The 21,287-nt window shown below is 44.6% G+C and overlaps 1 protein-coding gene across 2 annotated transcripts in view; it reads left to right on the plus strand.

Moving 5' to 3' along the window:
• The window catches only part of SCG3 (secretogranin III), a 42,412-nt gene that overhangs the window by 15,945 nt on the left and 5,180 nt on the right, over positions 1-21,287 (plus strand). For both annotated transcript variants that reach the window (XM_056135365.1, XM_056135364.1), the window contains exons 8-10: positions 2,461-2,577; positions 5,711-5,794; positions 8,879-9,013. In XM_056135365.1, the coding sequence (XP_055991340.1) occupies positions 2,461-2,577; positions 5,711-5,794; positions 8,879-9,013 (336 nt within the window). The remainder of the gene's footprint in view (positions 1-2,460; positions 2,578-5,710; positions 5,795-8,878; positions 9,014-21,287) is intronic.

The following is a 21,287-nucleotide window of genomic DNA, read 5'->3' on the forward strand; positions in this document are numbered from 1 at the left end:
CCCTACAAAAACAATAACCAAAAAAGTGAATTATGGATTAGGCACCAGTCATCTCACTACCTGGGTAATTTGTGTCAAAAGAGCTTGAATAATCTGGGAACCACAATTGCCCAGCCTGATAACAAAATTGGAGAACCAGAGGTTTTCACCCCTTTGTAGATCTAACTCAAGAACAGACATTTCACATTTGTTTCCGGTAGAGAGCGAGAGTGGGGAAGCCAAGAAGGCGGTCTATATAGTAAAGTAAGTAAAGTCAAGGCCCTCCCGTTGATCATCGATTTGCTCGAGCGGGCCCAGTAACGTCTCCATTGGAGACTTTGTTGTTACTGTGTTTGGCATATCGAATACGTCACGGGGAGCTTGCCAGGCCCTGCCGTGCGGGCGAGATACTCTCGGTAGCCTGCCGGGCTCTCTGAAATCTTCGACTACTTTGGAGTATGCAAAACACAAAAATAACAAGGGATGCTCACAACTTTGTTTTTATTGGTTTTTCTTGCGGGGTGGGAGTGAGGTCCTCCCCAGAGGTGCCGGGGCCAGGGGCTATACCTGGTGATGCTCAGGTGCCAAGATGGAATCCAGAGTAGTTGCATGCAGGCAGCCTTAATCCCTGTACTATCTCTCAGGCCCTTGGGTGGTATTTAAAAGATCCACTTTATGGAATTTTCTTCATTTATTTTTATTTTTCAGTTTTCTCCGTCTTGGCCCATATTCTTTTTTTCCCCCTTCATATAGAGATTATATAATATTGCATTATATATTGCAAACAAGGCCTGAGTTCAATCTCCAGAGGATCCTCTAAGTGTAGCCCAGTGCTCCAAGTACTATTTAAGCTTTGAACATTCAGCCCAGTTGACGGTATCACCAACTGCCAACCCCCTCTCCCCTACCCTCACCCCAGCACTGCTTGGCAGCCTCTCCAAGATAAAGCATTTTTTGTGTGTGTTTGTTTGGAGGCCCCAGGTGGCAATGCTCAGGGGCCACTCCCTGCTCTGGGGTAAGGAGTTGCTCGCAGTGGTGCTTGAGGGTGAAACCCAGGGCTTCGGCTTGCAGAGATTCACTCAGCCCATTGAAAACTCCCTTTGCCCTGGAAAGGGAATTTTCTTTTTAATGAAACACCATGAAATACAATTACAGACTTACACACTTTCGTGATTATGTTTCAGTAATACAATGGTCAAGAACCCATTCTTCCACCAGTGCCCATTCTCCACCACCAGCGTTCCCAGTATCCCTCCTGCTACCCCCCACCTCCCTACCCCCGCCTCTGTGGGAGGCATATTCCCAGAAAAGGGAATTTTAAATACTTAACACTGGGCTCTCTGGTAGTATCCATATTTATCTCCCGATATCTAAACCAAATGAGAATAAGAGATTGGAAAAAAAAAACTATAGAAATTGGAGACTGATAAAAGACTGGACTATAGGAAGTGTGTGCATGCGACCTAGTGTGATTGCAACCTAGCTTGAGTGCCAGCAGTAGACTTGCTCCCTCCTTGGCTCCACAGGCCAGTTTAGGAAAACAGCCAAACTCAAAGAGTTTTGCATTCAAGCAAGCTACTTTGCTTACATCCCTGCCTTCCATTGTGTCAGGATAGCAGAGTAAAAATGATCCTAGATCACCATCAATAGAAGATAAAAACTGATAACTATTGCCCACCAACATCCTCTTTGGGGAGGATAAAAAGAAAAGTAGGTTAGAAGCACTTAGGGAAAAAAAATCCTTCCTTGGATCCTCCCAGGAAGGGAGATGCATGTCGAAAGTAGACTATGGGCTGAACATGTTTGCCGCTCAATGCCTCTTTTGCAGACCACAACACCCAAAAGGAGAGAGAGAACACAAGGGATTTCCCTGCCACAGAGGCAGGGGGGGATGGGGGGGATGGGGGTGGGAGGGATATTATCCATGGTGGTGGAAAATGGGTACTGGTGGAGGGATGGGTATTTGATCATTGTATAATCGAAACCCAAGTACAAAAAATTGTAAATCTATAACTGTACCTCATGGTGTTTCACTAATAAAAAAAAACACAATATTCAAAGAAGAGAAGCAAGTTGGACAACAGACACTAGCCAACATCAAGACTATATAAAGAAAGCTAAAGAGATCAACCTTTGGATAAAGTGCAGAGCACATGCCTTGCACATTTAAGGCCTTGGGTTTAATCTAATCTATGGGGGAAAAAAATCCTTCCTTGTATCTGAAAAAGAAGAGTCATGGGGAAGTGGGCTTTGTCTAGCCTCTGGGTTTTTTTCTTCAGACAAGGAAATTTGTTTTTCTTCTGATTTTAGAGTTAACTCATCCATTGAACTCCTATAAAATCAGTAGCTACCTTACTATAAATTTAGCTGTAAATATTGGAAGAAATAGTTCATTAAGGTTCTGTACTTCATAAATCACCAGTGAAAAGTGAAGGTATACTTATACTAATTATTTTTAAATTGTTTTGTTCTTTCATATAGAAAAAGAGGCAAAAGAGAAGGAAACTCTGATTACCATCATGAAAACGTTGATCGACTTTGTGAAGATGATGGTCAAGTATGGCACCATATCTCCGGAAGAAGGTGTTTCCTACCTGGGTGAGAGGTTTCTGCTGTGGTAGTTTCCATTGTCCGAAGAGAGAACAGGGATTAGGGAATTGCCTTGCACTGCATAAGGTCCCTGAGCACTGCTAGCAGCATCCCTAACATAGTACCAGGACTAACTTTAAAGCACTTCTAGATGTAACCCACACCCCCTGCAAAAACAACAACCAAAAGAATGAATTACAGATGATTAGGTAACAGTCACTTCAATACCTGGGTAATTTGTGCCAAGAGTTTGAATAATCTGGGAATCAGAACTACCCAGCCTGATAATAAAATTAACCAGAGGTTTTCACCCCTTTGGCAAGCTACCTGTGACATATTCGATATGCCAAAACACAGTAACAATTGTCACAATGGAGACGTTACAGCGCCCGCTCCAGCAAATCGATGAACAACGGGAGGACAGTGACAGATCTTCATAGAACTCAAGTGTAACATTTTGCATTTGTTTTATTTATCTTACTAATGAAGATGATTCCTTCCAGTGTGGCTTTGCTTTTTCCAATTCAGTGTGAATGGCAGAGAGAAAGGAGTCCTGATTTTCACCACCTCTGTGGGTAGAGGCTTGTGGGGCCTGGGCTCCAGAAGCTCTGCTGCCTGGCCCCAGTGCATTTGCTGGCAAGGAAGACCCTGATCTGTCCCCTGCTAGCAGGCTTTGCTCTCTATGACAGAGATCGGGAAGCCACTGCCCATACGCCAGATCTGGCACTTCAGCTACTTTCGTATCGCACACAAACTCAGAATGACTGTAGTATCTTTCAATGGCTAAAATGCTAAGAGAAGAATAGTATTTGGTGACATGAGAGGAACACATGAAATTCAAACTTTAGTATCCATAAGTGGAATTAGTTGGCGCTCAGCCATGCTCATTTTAGTGCAGGTGGCTGCTTTCCTGCTTCAACGGCAGGGCTAGATAAAGCTGCAGGGAGGCCATCTGGTCTGCAGGGTGAAAAAAAAAATATGTACTGACCTTCTACAGAAAGAGTTAGCTGAACCCTGATTTCCTAAGTTGAAAGGAAAAAAAAAAAATATATATATATACAAGCAATGACATTCTTTATTTTTTTTTTTTCGATTTTTTGGGTCACACCCGACGATGTACAGGGGTTACTCCTGGCTCTACACTTAGGAGTTACTCCTGGCCGTACTCAGGGAACTATATGGGATGCTGGGAATTGAACCCGGGTTGGCACGTGCAAGGCAAACGCCCTACCCGCTGTGCTATCTCTCCAGCCCGCAATGACACTCTTTAATTCTACATGTAGATATTTTGTTTTGCTTTGTCTTAGGCCCTTTATTTTTCTTCTTGGTGTCATCAGCAAATACCATTCATTCCTACTATCCTTTAGACATAATCTTCAGTGTGGGAGGGAGAATTAATCAGAGAGAAATTCTCATAGGACAGAGTAATCTAGAATCATTCTGAGTGAACTTAATTTTTCTATCTTAAATAATATTACTGTTGATTTTTTTCTGATGATTAAAAACGAAGATATTAATTTCAAAACTCAGTCAATGCAAAAAGATGTTTGAAGGGAAGTGAAAAGCCACCTGTAATACTGTGACCCAAGTACCATTCTGGTTTAAATCTCCCCCAAATGTTTTTTTATGTGTGTCTGCATAGCCATTCACACATATATACTGATGTCATATTTTTCTTTTATTTAAAACAAGAGAATGACTTATGGTTCACACAGTGCTTTGTGACCTATTTTACTCACTTGGCAATAAGCCAAAAGCACTACTTCAAATGAATCATTGTTTTGTATCAATACCTTCAGAAATCCCACACTTATGTCATTTATCCTATAGAAATAAAGCTGCCACAAGGCTTATGTGCTAGGCAGGTATTTCCACTATTATTTATAGTTGTGCTGTTCCGTGTGGCAGCTACCAATCACATGTTATTTAAATTAAAATTTGCTTGAGAGATAGCATGGAAGTCAAGTGCTTGCTTTGCATGTGACTGACCAGATTTTGATCCCTGGCACCACATACGGTTCCCTGAGTTCCATTCAAAAATGAAGAATATAGAAAAAATTGATTAATCATACCCAGATAATTTTCTTGTTTATTTCCCTCCAATTTTCCTCCCATGCATACACACACACTCACACACACACACACACACACACATATATTAGGGTTTTGTAAGGCAAGTATTATCTGTATTATCTGTAAGGCAAGTAACCCAATATATTATCTCTCCAATCCCACTTTAAGTTTTGGTGGGTTTTTTTTATATATAGCAATTTTTGAACACCTGACTGAGGTCATGTTCTAAATGAATTATGGCATTTAACAGAACAACATGAACATTACCCCTGTAGTTAATCTCTATAAATATGCATATATAAATGAATTTAAAACAGAAACAAACAATTATTAAAAACACAAATATTTGGGAACTGGAGAGAGTAGAGCAGGCAAGGTGCTTGACTTGCATGCAGCCAACCTGGGTCCGATCCTCGGCGTTCCATGTAGTTTCCCTGAGCACCACCAGGATTAATTCCTGAATGCAAAGCCAGGAGTAACCCCTGAGCATTGCCAGGTGTGGTACTCCAAAAAACAAAACCTAAAACACAAACCTTTAACAATGAAAATTAGTCTAAGAACAGAGCATTGATTGTAAATACTCTCCCTTGGTGAAGTATCTCTGTTTCTTCCACTATTTGTACTTAAAACCTATTCAGACTAGCATCACTTTCTCCAATACTGAAAATAATCATTTCTGAATCATTCAATATAGTGACATCTAGCTACACTGGTAACTGGGAATTTGAAATGTGCCTAGTGAAATCAAGAAACTAGGGAAATGATTGTGTGATTGGTATGTGGTGAGCAGGCCAAACCATGGGCGTCCATTAGAAGACACATCTAGGATGTGTCTGAGTAAGGGCCACAACAGGAATATAGATTTGGACAATAAACTGACTAGAAGATTGACCTTGTGGATCTCAGGTATACCCTTTTGGAAATAAAATTCATAGCAGAGCATCTAAAAACCCTGTTAAGACTGTGTATATCTTGCTCTTATGTTTCTGGTGAGATTTGAAGCTCTTTTAGTGAAAGTTTATTACTCTTAGAAAATAAAATTCTGTTTCTCCCCCACTCCTCCCTCCAGAAAACTTGGATGAAACAATTGCTCTGCAGACCAAAAACAAGCTAGAAAAAAACATCACTGACAGTAAAAGCAAGCTTTTCCCAGGTATGATTTATTCCAGATTTTCGAGTTATCTCCCCTCCCCCCACCCATTTTCTCGCCTGCCCTATGCACAGTAGCCCCCTTGAGTGGTCAATAACGAATTTTAGGCATGGATTAGAGAATTACAGATTTCAAGGAGTGTTTGATTCTGAACCCCAATAGTAGGATTAAATAGGTCTAACCTTGGCTGCTCTGTGACCATCCTCAGTACAGAACTATTATCCCAGGAGTGGGAAGAAATGTAGGTCTTGACATTAGAGACTTCAGAGGTGGCTGGTAGGGAGAGAATAAGCCCAGTATCACTAACCTGTATGATTCTCCCTCAAATTCCTCCTGAGGGGTCTTTTTCTCTTCCCAGACTACTACTTTCTCAGACCATTGTTTCGGTCTCTGACCACTTTCCCTGCCCCCCCTACCCGCCCCCCTTCCCCCCCCCCCACACACACACCTTCCTTGTTTTCCCCTCGCAGTTCTCTCTCCTCTGGGATAGCTTGTGCACACCAGTGTTGTATATTCCAGCCCCTTCTCTCTGTTTCTTTGCTCCTTTGCCCCCACCCAGCACTGCACATGCCAGAGCCAAACTGCACAAGGACGCTTCCTTTCAGGGGCAGGAAGAGTGAAAAGTAAAAGATTCACAAATTCTTAAACCTTTTTTGTCTTATGGTCCTGACACACTTGACGCATAATATACCATTTCTTAAAAATGTATTTTAATTTTATTTTTTGAATTGAATCATGATGAGATTCACAGTTACAAAGTTGTTCGTCACTGGGTTTCAGCCATACAATGTTCTAACACCCTACATGAACACCACCGGTGTCCCCCACAACTTTTTAATGTGATGTTTCAAGCACCTTCCGGTAATCTGACAACATCTTTTTTATCCCTCCATGATTCTAATGACAAAATCCAGGAACAAAATTACAGCTTGTGAAAAAAATCATATACACACATGCGCGCGCGCGCGCACACACACACACACACACACACACACAAGCAATAACTTATGTTCTTATTTTTTTCTATAGTGATCTTATGAAAAAAATCATGTACACACATGCAGTAACTAATATTCTTATCTTTCTCTATAGTGATTGACCTCTTTATTTTGGGGGGCCACAGCCAACAGTGCTCAGGCTCTGCACTCAGGAATCAATCCTGGTGGTGCTCAGGAGACCATATGGGTTGCCGGGGATTGAACCCAGGCTAGTTGTGTGCAAGGCAAGCACCTTACCCACTGTACTACTGCACTCTGGCCCCTGATCAACCTGTTTTTAAAAACAGTTCCCTATTTTATTAACTTAAGAGATGCATGACAATTATTTTCACGAGTTCACTGGGGTCGGGGGGCAGGGGATAAGGTACTTGCCTTATTGCTGGCTAACACCGATTCCATCCTTGGCATCTCCTGTGGTTTTCCCCAAGCCCCAACAGGAGTCACCCCTTGCCGTGGAGCCAGGAATAAGCACGTGAGCACCACCAGCTGTGGCCCAAGCTGGCAAAGAAAAGATTTATGTACATTAAGGTCCCAAATTTTTAATTCAGTATAGGATTTCTAAAAGGAACTCTGGTTGTTTTGGGATTCAAGCGAGAGTAATGGCATCTTCACAGCAGGGGCCCAGTTTCTCTTCACGGTGAGTGAGCAGAGAGGGGGAACAAGAAAGGGCAGCAGAGGGCCTGACCCCCACTGCGGCGCTGCCCAACAGACTGCCATTCTAAACAGAGCCTGAAGGGGAAATTGGGAAACAGGCACAACTTCCATTTGGATTCAAGACTCAAAATTTCTTGGGGCAGAGTAATATCACAGCGGGTAGGGCATTTGCCTTGCACATGTCTGACCCAGGTTCAATCCCCAGCATCCCACATAGTCCCCCAGGCATCGTCAGGAGTAATTCCTGAGTGCAGAGCCAGGAGTAACCCCTGAACATTGCCGGGTGTGACCCTAAAGGAAAAAAATAATAATTTTTAAAAATAGGGGGAAAAAACCTCAATTTTTTTTTTCTTTTTGGGTCACAGCCAGCGATGCTCAGGGGTCATTCCTGGCTCTGCACTCAGGAATCACTCCTGGTGGTGCTTGGGGGACCATATGGGATGCCTGGAATTGAACCCAGGTCGGCCGCGTGCAAGGCAAATGCCCTCCCCGCTGTGCTAAAGCTCCTGCCCCGAGACTCAAATTTCTTATGGATCATACTTGACTGCCGACTTTAATTAAAGCAATCCTAAATGTGGCAGACAGGAAAGAATGAAACTTTTACGGGAGAAATTAAATGAATGAAATTTTTGTGGGAAACAAGCCTCTGTTTTTTTTCCCATTTGTTTTATAATTTTATTTATTGAATCACCGTGAGAGCAGTTACAAAGCTTTCAGGTTTAAGTCTTGCTCATACAATGAAACACTCGGACCTTCACCGGTGCCCATTCTCCACCTCCAAAAACCCCAGTATACTCCATCCCACACCATCCCCCTACCTGTGGGGCAGATGATTTCCACATTACTCTCTCTCTCCTTTGATCACATTCAATATTTTAACACCAGACCCACCATTATTATTTGGGATTTTACCCCAACACTCAGATCTGCTGAAAAGGCAACAGTAGACATGTTGTTTTCTATTGCTGGTTAAGAATAACACATGATGTCGCATGGCTGCAGTAGTGGCCACGTGATTTTGAAATTCCAAAATTTTAACACTTAAATCTGGAGGGATTTCTGCCAAAACCTGCTGGGTTCCAAGATTTGTTCCTGAGTCTCTGGGATAATGGCCATTAAGCAGCTTGATCAGGAGCCAGAAAGGCCGTTCATGGGCAGCTACTTGGAGTCTCGTTGGGATGGGGAGGAAAGGGCCGGCTCCACCCCCATACCATGAAGCCTCTGTTTTGCCTCCCACAAAATGGGAAGGGGGAGAAGTTTGGAATAAAACTTCACTAAGATCCCTTATTGCTTGGAGTGGGGATAAGATTGGGGGCAGGAGAAGGAATTTGCCCTTTAACTGTACCTTCTCGGTAAAGTTTATACCTGGGGTAGGAGGGATAGACGAGGGCACTCGGTGGAAGACAAGTTCTGACTGTTCCCAATCTGATGTCAGCTCCTTCAGAGAAGAGTCATGAGGAAACAGACAGCACCAAGGAAGAAGCGGCCAAGATGGAAAAGGAATACGGAACACTGAAGGATTCCACCAAAGAGAACTCCAACGCAAGAGGAAAGACGGACAGGGTGAAAGGTAGGGAGCGGAGAACTCTCCAATTGTCAGTGAAATTGAGAAGCAAAGCCTCTGACCAGATGTGGAATGGGGAACCATAAGGCAGGCATCCCCAACTGAGAAATGAGCGCCTCTGGATGGAAAAGGTCGGCCCCACGGTGTCTGGGTGGGAACAGCCATCTTTCCTAGTAGCCTTGAGGCGCTTGGGATGATAAAATGCTTCATCTTTTGTGTATAACGGGTTTCCATTCTCATAACCCAACAAAGACTTGATTTTAGGACTTTATTGGAAATTTATAAATTTGTCAGGACCAGAGGGGGACTGCAGGGCTTTAGGGGCTCACCTTGCATACGACTGACCAGTTCCCTGAGCTGTCCAGAAGTGCTCCTTGAGCATGGAGCCCCTGAGCACAGAGGTTGTGATGCCAAAGCAAACTAAATAGTAAAAAAAAGTTCAAAATCCAAGAGAGAAAATTTCTTTAATTGAAATTTTTTTTTTAAAAAAAAAGGTGGAAAATGACATATTAAAGTACCATAGGGACCATAGAGCTATCTAGGGAGTAAGACCCTTGCCTTGCATACAGATGACCCTTCTTTGATTCCTGGCACCCTATGTGGTTGTCTAAACACCTCCAGGATTGACCCATGAGTACAGATCCAGGAACAGCCACCAGCACTGCGGTGTGGCCTGAAAACCCAAAAAGGAAAAAGTAGCCCAATAATTATAAAACAGATGCGTGTATCCTTTACTAAACATGCTCTTTGGCTCCCCTTTTTATTTTGTCCTAGAATATCTATGTACTACCAAATTTTGATCTTTGGATTTTAAACACTTTGTCATACGGAAAGGAAAGAAAGAGAGAAAGAGAGAGAAGAAGGAAGGAAAAAAGGAAGGAAGGAAGGAAGGAAGGAAGGAAGGAAGGAAGGAAGGAAGGAGAAGAAAAAGAGAGAGAGAGGGAGAAAGAGGGAAGAGAGAGGGGGGAGGGAGGAAGGGAGGGAGGGAGGGGAGGAAGGAGGGAGGGAGAGAGGCAGGGGGAAAAAAAACATACCCAAACCAGACTCTGTGAGGTCACAATTTCTAAGTCGTCAATTTTTGACTTCAGGCCAGGTTGTCAGAGCAGGTTTTACAGTCTTTTAGTTCATGCCTTTTTTATTACAAAGTGTGCTAATCATTTTAAAAATGATTTCCTTTTCCAAATTATAAAAGATTTATAGCCCTGTCTCTCAGATATTCTCTGCTAAAACTCGGTGTCTAAAGCATAAATGGGAACAGATGGCTTAAACCTCTTTTTCGCCTTGTCATTATGATATATCAACCTTTCTGGTGTAACTGGAACTGTCAGTCGCTTCTCTCGGTGCCTCGTCAGCAGGCTCCTCTGGACTGTTCCTCCCTGGATGCTCAGGGAAGAGGCCCAGGGGTCCTTGTCGGGGCAGAGCTGTGGGATATTCCGCCAGCTCAGCCTCTGACCATGCACCATTGTATCATCACTAGTGGCCTTAACTGATGTCCTTTCCCCTTCCAACCTAAAACATGACAGGAGACCATTAAAGCTAATCCTGCTTGTCGTCACAGTGTAGTTCTCTATAGTTTGAAGGTCCTGGGGCTGGAGCGATAGCACAATGGGTAGGGTGTTTGCCTTGCATGCGGCTGACCTGGGTACGATTCCCAGTATTCCATGTGGTCCCCTGAGCACCGCCAGGAGTAATTCCTGACTGCAGAGCCAGGAGTAACCCCTGTGCATTGCCAGATGTGACCCAAGAAGCAAAAAAAAAAGTTTGAAGGTCCCACCTACAAGTTCCCAAGCACCTCCTCCAAAAACAAAAACATTATGAATATAAAACATTCATACTTGATAAGAAACTTCATAGTGTATATATAACTATAAAGGTAAGTAATGTTTATGTAATACTTTATGACTTAATGCAATAAATTTTCTATTTTCTTTTGGAGTTGAAGTGATAGTATAGCGGGTAGGGCACTTGCCTTGTGACTCACCCAGATTCGATCCCTGGCATCACCTATGTTCTCCTGATACCACAGATATGATCTCTGAGTGCAGAGTCAGGAGTAATCCCTGAGCACCTCCGGGTGTGGCACAAAAACAACTTTAAATAAAATTAATATTTTCTTTTTATGAAATGATTATCTTTAACTTTTTATAATAACTTTTTTCATTTGTGGATAGGTAGTTAACTCAAAAGAGTGAAGTATAAGCTTTGTATGCTGCATTCCTGGGTCCAAACCTCTCCTTACACACACACACACACACACACACACACACACACACCCCGTACATAGTCTCCCAAACTATACACAAGAAAGGCAAGCTGGAGTCACCTCTGGGTCCCACTGCTGTGCTGCTGTGGCCTCAAAAACCAAACAAATGGGCCAGATCTATAGTCTAGCAGGTAGGGCGCTTGCCTTGCACATGGCCAACCCAAGTTCAATCCAGGTCTCTTGGGGTCCCCTGGACCCCACCAGGAGTGATCCCCGAGCACAGAGCCAGGAGTAAGCCCTGAGCACCACTGGGTATGCCCCCCAGATAAAACAAAAACAATGCTTTTTCCATCGAAGTTCTATCTGATGATGGTTTATGGTACTAGTGATAATGAGGTGGTAGCATATTCATATTGTGGTGCTATCAAAACCTTCCACTCTACTATTTCTAGAAGTTTCCATTGTATAGTGGTTTATCACGTTCACCTCACACTCTGCTATTTCTATTACTACTACTACTACTGCTGCTGCTGCTGCTGCTGCTGCTGCTGCTGCTACTCGTCTATTACTACTTCTGTTCTTTGGGGGGTTATTTACTTATTAATTATTTTTAAATTAAATCACCGTGAGATACAGTTACAAACTTTCATGATTACATTTCAGTCATACAATGATGGAGCACCCATCCCTCCACCACCAATGTTCCCAGTATCCCTCCCACCTCCTCCGCCCCATCCCACCCCCTGCCCCTGTGGCAGGCACCTTTCTTCTTACTCTTTCTCTACTTTTGGATGTATGGTTTTCTATACAGATACTGAGAGGCCATCATGTTTGGCCCTTAGTCTACTTTCAGCACGCATCTCTTATTCACAGTGATCCCTCCAACCACTTAGTGGTCCCTTCTCTATCTCAACTGCCTTTTCTCCCAGCACATGAGGCCAGCCTCCAAACCACGGAGTGATCCTCCGGCCCTTATCTCTACTGCCCTTAGGTGTTAGTCTCAGATTATGTTACTTTATATTCCACAAATGAGTGCAGTCATTCTATGTCTGCCCCTCTCTTTCTGACTACTTACTACTTACTACTCCTATTCTTTATCCTGCTGGGTCACAACTCTCCTCATTCAAAACTGTCCCCTTCCCTTTTCCTGCCAATCCCCAGTCCCCACTGCCTCTGAATTTCACTGCTCTACCTATATCATATAAGTGGCATCATACCGTATTTGTCCTTTTGTGATAATCTTGCTTCACTTAAGCCCCATCCTCATCTCCTCCTGCTCCTTTTTCTATTAATTTCAGGACCACATGAGTGGTGCTCAGGGGCCACCCCAGCTCTGTGCTCAGATATCAGTCCTGGCAGTGCTCTGGGGGACCATACGTGGTGCCAGGGATCAAGATCAGGCCCCCTACATGCAAAGGTACACTCCAGTCCACTGAGCATTCTTTCTGGCCCAGAATTTTCTTCCTTTTGCTTCCACTGCACCTATATCACTGTGCAGGTGCTCCTGTGGGCAGGAGATGGCAGGGCCTGTTTGCTCAGAAAAATATTAATGTAAAAGCGGAACAGGAAGGGGTTGATTCTTGATAGTGCACCTGTGTGTGTGCGTATGTGTGCTGTGTGTGTGTGTGTGTGTGTATTTAGGAACTAATGATAAAGTTATATTGCTTTTTCATTAGAAAGCCCATCAGCTAATTACGGGGAGAAAAGAAAGTAAAAGACCCTTTTATTGAGCTGGGAGCCATACGTCGTTGTTGTGGCTGTCCTGGAGCATTATGGAAAGATTTGGGGGGCTCAAATTACCCTCCTCTGCCGCCATATTTTTAGAGGTATTGGGTTAATGCTTCCTCTAATCCCCATTACTCTTGGTTAAGTAAACTGTAATTTAGAAAACACTTCTAACTCCTACAGGGACAAGGCTTGCATGTGGTCCCCTGGCCCTGCTGGGAGTAGCCCCAAGCACTATTAAATGTGCCCCCTCCCCCCCACCCACAGAAAGAAAAAAAAAAAACAAGCCAAGGGCCAACATTCCTTGGGGAAAAAAGTACAATTGATGGTGATTTCAATTGGTTTGTTGATTCTTTTCTCAGGGGCTGTTTTGCTCCACTGTTCCATTTTTTAGCTTGTTTTTGTTTGGAGATCATACCTAGTGGGACTCAGGGATAACTCTTGGTGGAACTCAGAGGACCATATGTGGTGCCAGAGATCAATCCAGGTGGGCCAGGTGTAGGGCGAGTGCCCTACCCACTGTATCTCCAACTCTCCAGCCCTTGATTTCACTGTTCTAAACCCTTGTGTGCTAAGCCTTGTCTCAAGACCGAAAAAGCAAAGCAGTGGGCGGGTGAAGGTGCAGCTGAGCAGATTCCCTGAGACAGGGATCAATACCCTTGGATTCTGCCATCAGACCTGAGGCATTCCTTCTGGAGCTCAGGAAATAGAGCAGTCAGGGGAATTAAAAACCCTGAGCTTGTCCTTGAGGTCATAACAAGCTTGAGAAGGCCAAAAAAAAAAAAATCCTTCACCTTGCCTGATAAGCCCGGGGCGCAGAGAGCACCTGCCTTGTGCCCCTACTATGCCCCAGCCCTCATATCAGGAAAGAAAGTTGGAGGACATTACAAGCAGATCACAAAAAAAAAAAAGAAAGAAAAAGAGGTCATCGATCCACTGAAACCACTTAAGCAAATTATTCTCAGCAGGTCACAGGCAGGGAGATCGGTAGGGAGTCTCCGTTGGTTTTGCAATGTGCAATGGCTCCACCTAACCACAGCAAATATTTATTAACTGTACCAAGCATATGCTGGACCTGGTGAGAAGTAGATCTGAAAATAGGAATAATGATCATAGCAGTGATCATAGCTGCTCTGCGTGTGTATCACCCCGGCTAGCAAAGCAGGCTGACAGACACCTCAGTTCAGGCTTAGTGTTAAAATAAAATCTGGCTTTATCACCAGCAATGAAAAAATATGGGGTTTAGACTATTTTAATGTGACGGGAAGCTGGCTCAGCAGCAGAGCACCTATCTGTCCTGCTGCGTGAGGGCCTGAGATGGATACCTGATTGGTGGATGGGATAGATTTTATTTATTTATTTGTTATGGTTTTAAAAATAAATTAAATTTACTACTACTAATAAAAAAATTAAAATGGGCTAAATACAGGGCCACCTGTGAGAGTATATGCCTTACATGTGCCTTACCATGTGGTCCCCTGGTTTACAAAGCATTTGTTTGTAAAACTCCTCCCGTTGTTCATAGATTTGCTCGAGCGGGCCCAGTAATGTCTCCATCATGAGACTTGTTGTTACTGTGTTTGGCATATCGAGTACCTCACGGGTAGCTTGCCGGGCTCTCCGAGAGGGGCGGAGGAATCGAACTCGAGTAGGCCGTGTTGGCTGCGTGCAAGGCAAACGCCCTACCGCTATGCTATCGCTCCAGCCCTGTAAAACTCAGTTTTACAAAGAAGAGACTCCCACCCCCTAGACTCTGGAAACTGGATCCTCCCTCCCTGTGACCCACTCCGCATTTTTATGTATTTATTTTAGGTTTTGGGGGCCACACCTATCAGTGCTCAGGGCTTCCTCTTGGCCTTGCACTCAGAGGACATATGGGGTGCCAGGGATCAAGCCCAAGTTGGCAGCTTGCAAGGCAAGCACCCTACCTGTTGTGCTGTCTCTCTGGGCCAACTTTATTTTTAATTTGAATTTTTTAGTTTAGGTACTATGTTGTTTGTATACAGTATTGTTGCTTAGAGGGTTTCATGTATACCACATTCTGTGCCATACCTAGCACCGGAGTGTCTATTTCCCTCTACCATTGCCCCATCTTATTCCTGTGGTAAGCTCCCTACTAAGACCAGTTCTTGGTTTTTGTTGCCTTTGGGTGACTGTTGTTCCCCTACTATGTGTCTTTCTATCCGGCAGAGGAGAGAGATAAATCTATGCCTGTCCCTCTCCTTCCAACTAACTCAGCATGACACTCTGCAGCTCATTCCACCATTCCACCCAGCAGCAAATTACACGATCTCACCTTTCCTTTTATTTTTTTCTTTTATATGTTACTTTTTAAATTTTTTTTAATTTTATTTAATCACTGTGAGATAGTTACAAGCTTTCATGTTTGGGTTACAATCACACCATGATCAAACCCCCATCTCTCCACCTGTGCACATTCCCCATCACCAATATCCCCGGTATACCTTCCCTTTCCTACCCTCCCCCGGCCTCCATGGCAGACAATATTCCCCATACTCTCTCTCTACTTTTGGGCATTATGGTTTGTAATACAGGCACCGAGAGGTTATCATGTTTGTTCCTTTATCTACTTTCTGCACACATCTCCCATCCCGACCGGTTCCTCCAGCCATCATTTTCTTAGTGATTCCTTTTCTATTCCAGTTGCCTTCTGCCCTTTGCTCATGAGGCAGGCTTCCAGCTATGGAGCAGTCTTCCTATCCCGTGTATCTGCTGTCCTTAGGTGTCAGCTCCATGATCTCACCTTTTCTTACAGCTGCAACAACCCACTTTAACATCTAACTTCCTCTCCCAACCAGCCCCATGTAAACCACAACCAAATGTGTGCATATAGCACAATTGAATGTGGCCCCTAGTCATTGCAACGATAAAGGGGAAGCACAGCAATGTTGTGGTTTAAAAAATAAATTAAAGTTAAAAAATAATAATTAAAAAATTAAAATGGGCTGAGTACAGGACTCACCTATGAGAGTATATGCCTTGCATCTGCCAAGATCTGCATTCAGTCCCTGGGAGTGTGTGCTCACTCACCCCCAACCACCACTTTTGGGAGTAGGCCCCTAAAAGTGTACTTTTTTCATTGATGCTGTCATTTGAATGCTTCAATAACTATTCCCAAACAATTCTAAAGCACAGAGAATGTGTTAATAACTATTCACCAATGAAGTTTTGATGATAATGCTTCATTATAAATGGAGAAAATATTGGGATATATTTTTAATTTATTTTTAAACATTTGTTAAACATTAAATTTAAACATTACGATTTCCATGTTGTCATTATAAACAGATATGTTCTCAGAGTGCACTTCTACAGTTTGCAAGTGGCTTGTGAAATGACAGCTAATCTTGTTTTTATTAGAGCAAATAAGCCTGATGTGAAGGGAAATTCGAGCTTTAATGCTGAATTCAAGTGTAAAGTTCAGTGAAAAAAATTACTCTTTTTAAGTGAAAAAAATTTTTTTCTAAATTTGGGCAGATGCCAGTGAGATTGAATTTATTCTAATTTCAATTAAATTGAAAAGTCACTTAATTTTTATTTTCTTTTGGTCTCCCAGGTGATGTTCAGGGGACCCTGTGAGCCCCTCTGGGCAGTTCTCATCCAGTCCAGGGGTTCAGTTTGAGGGCATGAAGATGCCAGGGATTTCCCAGACCACCCAAGGAACCTCAGGAGAACCTCCAGGGCTGTATCTGGCAATGCCTGAGAGGCCATATGGTGCTGGGGATCAATCAGGGGTCAGCTGTGTGTAAGCTGCGCACCCTGACCCTTGTCCTACCTCTCTAGCCTGAAGTGGCTTCATTTTTTAAAATAAATTGCTCTCCGGAGACAAAAGAAATGTGCTTTAAAACATTATTCCATGATCTCAGTATGGCTCTTCTTGCCAGTTCTATGTTTACTCATTCTCTTCTGCTCCATGAGTCACTGGAAGTCTTTTTAGAAGTCGTCCAAGGGATGAGATAAGCATCCTCATACCCATCAACTCCTCCCAGCATGATCATTTGTTTGGTTTGTCAGCAGATAGTGAATTTGGTTGCGAGGCATCATCTCTAAGATAGCTTTTACCTAAACAGTCTTTCATTCTTGTACTTCAGAAAAGCTCGGAAAAATAGAGGGTGGCCCATTTCATTAATAACTTGACAATAAATGTACTAAATCATGTGACTGCCCTTGTTTTGAAAGCAACAGAAGAGGAGAAAGTCCAAGCCTTTATTCTAACCCCAAGACATTGTGCTAAAAATGTCCAAAATCAGTGAGTTCAGACTTGACCCAGAAGGTCACCAAGTGTCCCAAGATCTCAGCTCAGGAGACTGGCCATGCACACAGCTTGTTCCAGGACGGGGAAGGACATGGAGAGAAAGCAGGATCTTTAAATGCACCTCTCACCTACAATCAAGGAACCTAAGGCTCAGAGACCAAAGTCACTCCAGAGTGAGACCCCAGAGTCAAAAAGGTACCAGCTGGGTCTTAAGCTCATGTCCTTTGACTGTCCCAGTATTCGTAGTGCACGGGCCTGTCCCTCGCCATCATTGCACAGAAATTCAGGAGTTGAATGTCTTTGGAGCCTCTGTCAGCATCCTTTATACCAATAATAGTTGCCTTGCTTTATGTAGCTCAAAACCAATAAATATGTCATTTTTACTAAACAGAATTTTAAGCAGTTGGGGCCAGAAAGATAGTACAGAGGGGGTAAGTAAGGTACTTGCCTCGCGTGGACTGACCCCAGTTCAATCCCTGCCACTAAATATGGTCCCTCAAGCACTCCCAGGAGTAAGCCTTGAGCACTACTGGGTGTAGATCAAACCCCCTCCCCATCAAAAACAGAATTTTAAGTGCTATAGCAAACTTAATTGTTAAAGGCATTCTTTTTGAAAACTACCATTCTGAGTAGATTCAAGATTCAACATATTGGTGGGGGGGGGGAGAGGGATTTGGGTCACACCTGGCAGTGCTGAGGGGCTTTTCCTGGCCTGGAGGGGCTCAGGGAATCATAGGTGGTGCCAGGAATTTTAACTAGAGTTTCCCTCTCTGCAGTCATACCCAAAACAAATATCTTATCTCCTGTACTGCCCCTGCTTCTGCCTCAAAATATTGACTCTATGGATTTTTGCAGTATTTTCTTTTTCGTTCCAATTTGGGCGGGGGGGGGGCAGGCCTGGTTGTTCTCAGGGATTACTCCTGCCACTGTGCTCAGGGATCACTCCTGACTGGGCATGTGGGACCACATGGGGTGCCAGGGATTGAACCCGGATAGGCGGTGTGCAAGCACCCTGCTCTTTATACTATATCTCTGGCCCCTGTTTCTGCAATATTTTCAAGAGCAGTGGGGAGGCAGATCAGGATAGAACATACCGGAGTGAGAACACATTCAATATTAAAGAGGCTGTTCTTGGGGCTGGAGTCATAGCACAGCGGGTAGGGCGTTTGCCTTGCACGCGGTCAACCCGAGTTCGATTCCCAACATCCCATATGGTCCCCCAAGCACCACCAGGAGTAGTTCCTGAGTGCATGAGCCAGGAGTAATCCCTGTACATCGCTGGGTTTGACGCCCCCTCCCCCCCAAAAAAAAGAGAGAGAGAGACTATTCTTTTATAGAGCTAAAATCCAGATCAGCCAGAAAAGTTGGGCTGCATCTTGATTCTGGGCCTTTTCCCACTGCTTCAGCATATGCTTTAAGCCTTGTGCCATATTACCTCAGCCATGAGCTATTTTTTTTTCCAAAGGAAGCGGAAATAAATTTGGAAAAAATATAGCAGAGCTTTCCAAAACCAACTCTCATGGGCTTCCTGGCCCGCCATGTAAATAGAAGGTCTGCCTTTGCTCTTGAGAGAGAGGAAAATGTAAATAGGAACCAGCTGCTTCTCCCAGGCGCTCAGAACACCTGCTTATATCCCCTGTTACCGGGGCAGCTCTCGGCTTTTAGAAGAGGACAGGAATAGGACAGGAATAGGACACAAATGGAGAGCGTGATTAGAGCAGCGTTTCTCAACGGGGGTGGAGAGAGGGGGAAATGATCCAGAAGGGCACAGGTGAAGATCCCATAAATGGGGGTGATGGCAGCGCCAAGTGAGATGACGGGCGGTGGGAGGTGAAGACAGGAGGGTAACCAAGTCGAGGAGGGAAAAAGAGGCAGGGAAGCAGGGTTCTAACGGGGCACTCCTGAGCTTGGCTGAATGTTGGATTCACCTTGTTCTGTTGTTGTGGGATCACTCCCAATTCTAGCTTTCAGATATTTTGATTGGAATATATCTTCCTTGGCTGAAAAATTGACCAGGACATTTTTGTTTGTTTCTGGATTTTGTTTTGTTGAGGGCGAGGTTCTGAAGCTTGGGGGAGGGGGTCCTATCAAAGGATTCTCAGCCAACTGAACCTGCACTTGAATGCAAGAGCTGGCAGATGCGAGGCTACCCAGGTCCTGCCAGATCTTTCCATCGTGATTTGGCTTCTATCATAAAAAATACCTTCAAAGCTGGATAGTCGAAGGGTTAATGTGCTTGCCTGGCATGTGGCCGACCCAGGTTTGATCCCTGGTTTTCCCTGTGGTTCCCTGAGCCCTGCCGGGAGTGATCCCTTAGCACTGGGCCAGCTAGAGCCCCCAAACACAAATAACTAATATTGGTATTTCTGCAGACACTCACTACACTGAACTCACTACCAGACTCCCGAGATTTTTCCACCAGTGTCCTTGGGTTCTTTGTCCCGCCCTTTCTGCTCACCACCCCTCCCCCCCAGCACCCACGGCCAATTTAGTTGTTGTCAGAATCTCAGGCCCCGTTTCCAAAGGCAACTGCCTGTCCCCCGTTTCTTAATAGTCCACGAGAGTGACTAGTGTCTGTTCTCTCTTTCACTCATTTCTCTCAGCCTGATGCCAACAGGTTGTAGCCCACAGCCAAGATTTCCTCGTGTGCATATATCGTTATTTCCTTATCCACCCAGCTGCTGTGGGGCACCAGGGCTGTTCCCATACCCAAGGCCTAATAAATAGCCCTAATAAATAACGCTGTCATGAACACAGGCCACCCACCTTTTTCCTTGCAGAGCTGCTTCCCCTTTCTGGCTGTGGTGCATGCAGCCCATCACAGACTACAAAGTGTGGCCATTGGGATTGCTGGCAGCAAAACTGCTGGGCTCCAGTGTCAGGACGGCAGTGTCACAGCATGTGTGTGAAACACTGGGGACTTGAGCCCATGCCTGTAAGATGTGCACAAGCCGGTGCTCTACGCCCCTGCACTCTTAAAAAAAATTTAAATTTTGTGATGCCAAGTTTGAACTTAAACTAGTACTGAGTCAGGTCCTAGGGGCTAAATATATATTATAGCAGGCAGGGTGCTTGCCATGCATGTGGAGTTCGATCCCCAGAATCCCTTATGGTCCCCTGAGCACTACCAGGAATGAACCTCGAGTGCAGAGTCAAGAGTAAGCCCTGAGCACCCAGGACGTGGCCCAAAATGGAACCAAAACTGAACAAAATGAAACAAAAAAGTTGCCTAATATACTGAAGGCCTGTGCTCTGACCCTGAACCCCTTCTCCAGCTCCAACCTGGTTTTTAACCTGGTAATACAATGTGGAGAACTGTGTTTAAGTAGGAATGAGCCAGTCTGAGAACCGGAGGCGCCCATCTTCCCTGTTTCCTGATGAAGACTTGCTGTGGAGCTCCTCAGCCGGTTGTGATTTGCTCCTTCACACACACTTGCCGGCCTGGTCCTGTCTCCTGGAGTCTCATCTCCCCACACATGCTCCTGATCAGCCCACCACCAATATGCACAGCACCATTGTACCCGCGGTGCCGAGAATCGAACTCAGGGCTTGACACGTGCAAGCAAGTGCTGTATGGCTGCACCACATTCCCAAGTCACACCGGCATGCTCTCTCGCCACTGTGTCAGGGACACTCACCACTGTGCCACATTCCTGGCCCACTCTGTGTCAGGGACACTCTCTCACCACTGTGCCACATTCCCGACCACACCGGGACACTCGCTCATCATTGTGCCACATTCCTGGCCCACTTTGTGTCAGAGACACTCTCGCCACTATGACACATTCCTGACCCACATCCCCCACACCGTGCCAGGGACACCTTCTAACAAGCGCTCCTGAGGCCACTGTTGGGTCTGTTCTCAGCAAGAGTGTGAGCGTTACGAAGAGCTACAGGGCCCAAGAGATAGTACCATGGTGGCTAGGGCGCTTGCTCTGCATGCAGCCGACTTGAATTCAATCCCCGGCATCCCAGATGGTGCCCCAAACCCGCCAGGTATGATTCCTGAGTACTGAGCCAGGAGTAATCTCCGAGCCTCACTGGGTGTGGACCAAAAGCGAAGCAAACAAAAATAT

This window comes from Sorex fumeus, unplaced genomic scaffold (genome assembly GCF_029834395.1).
Source record: "Sorex fumeus unplaced genomic scaffold, SorFum_2.1 ptg000111l, whole genome shotgun sequence".
Classification (NCBI taxonomy): Eukaryota; Metazoa; Chordata; class Mammalia; order Eulipotyphla; family Soricidae; genus Sorex; species Sorex fumeus.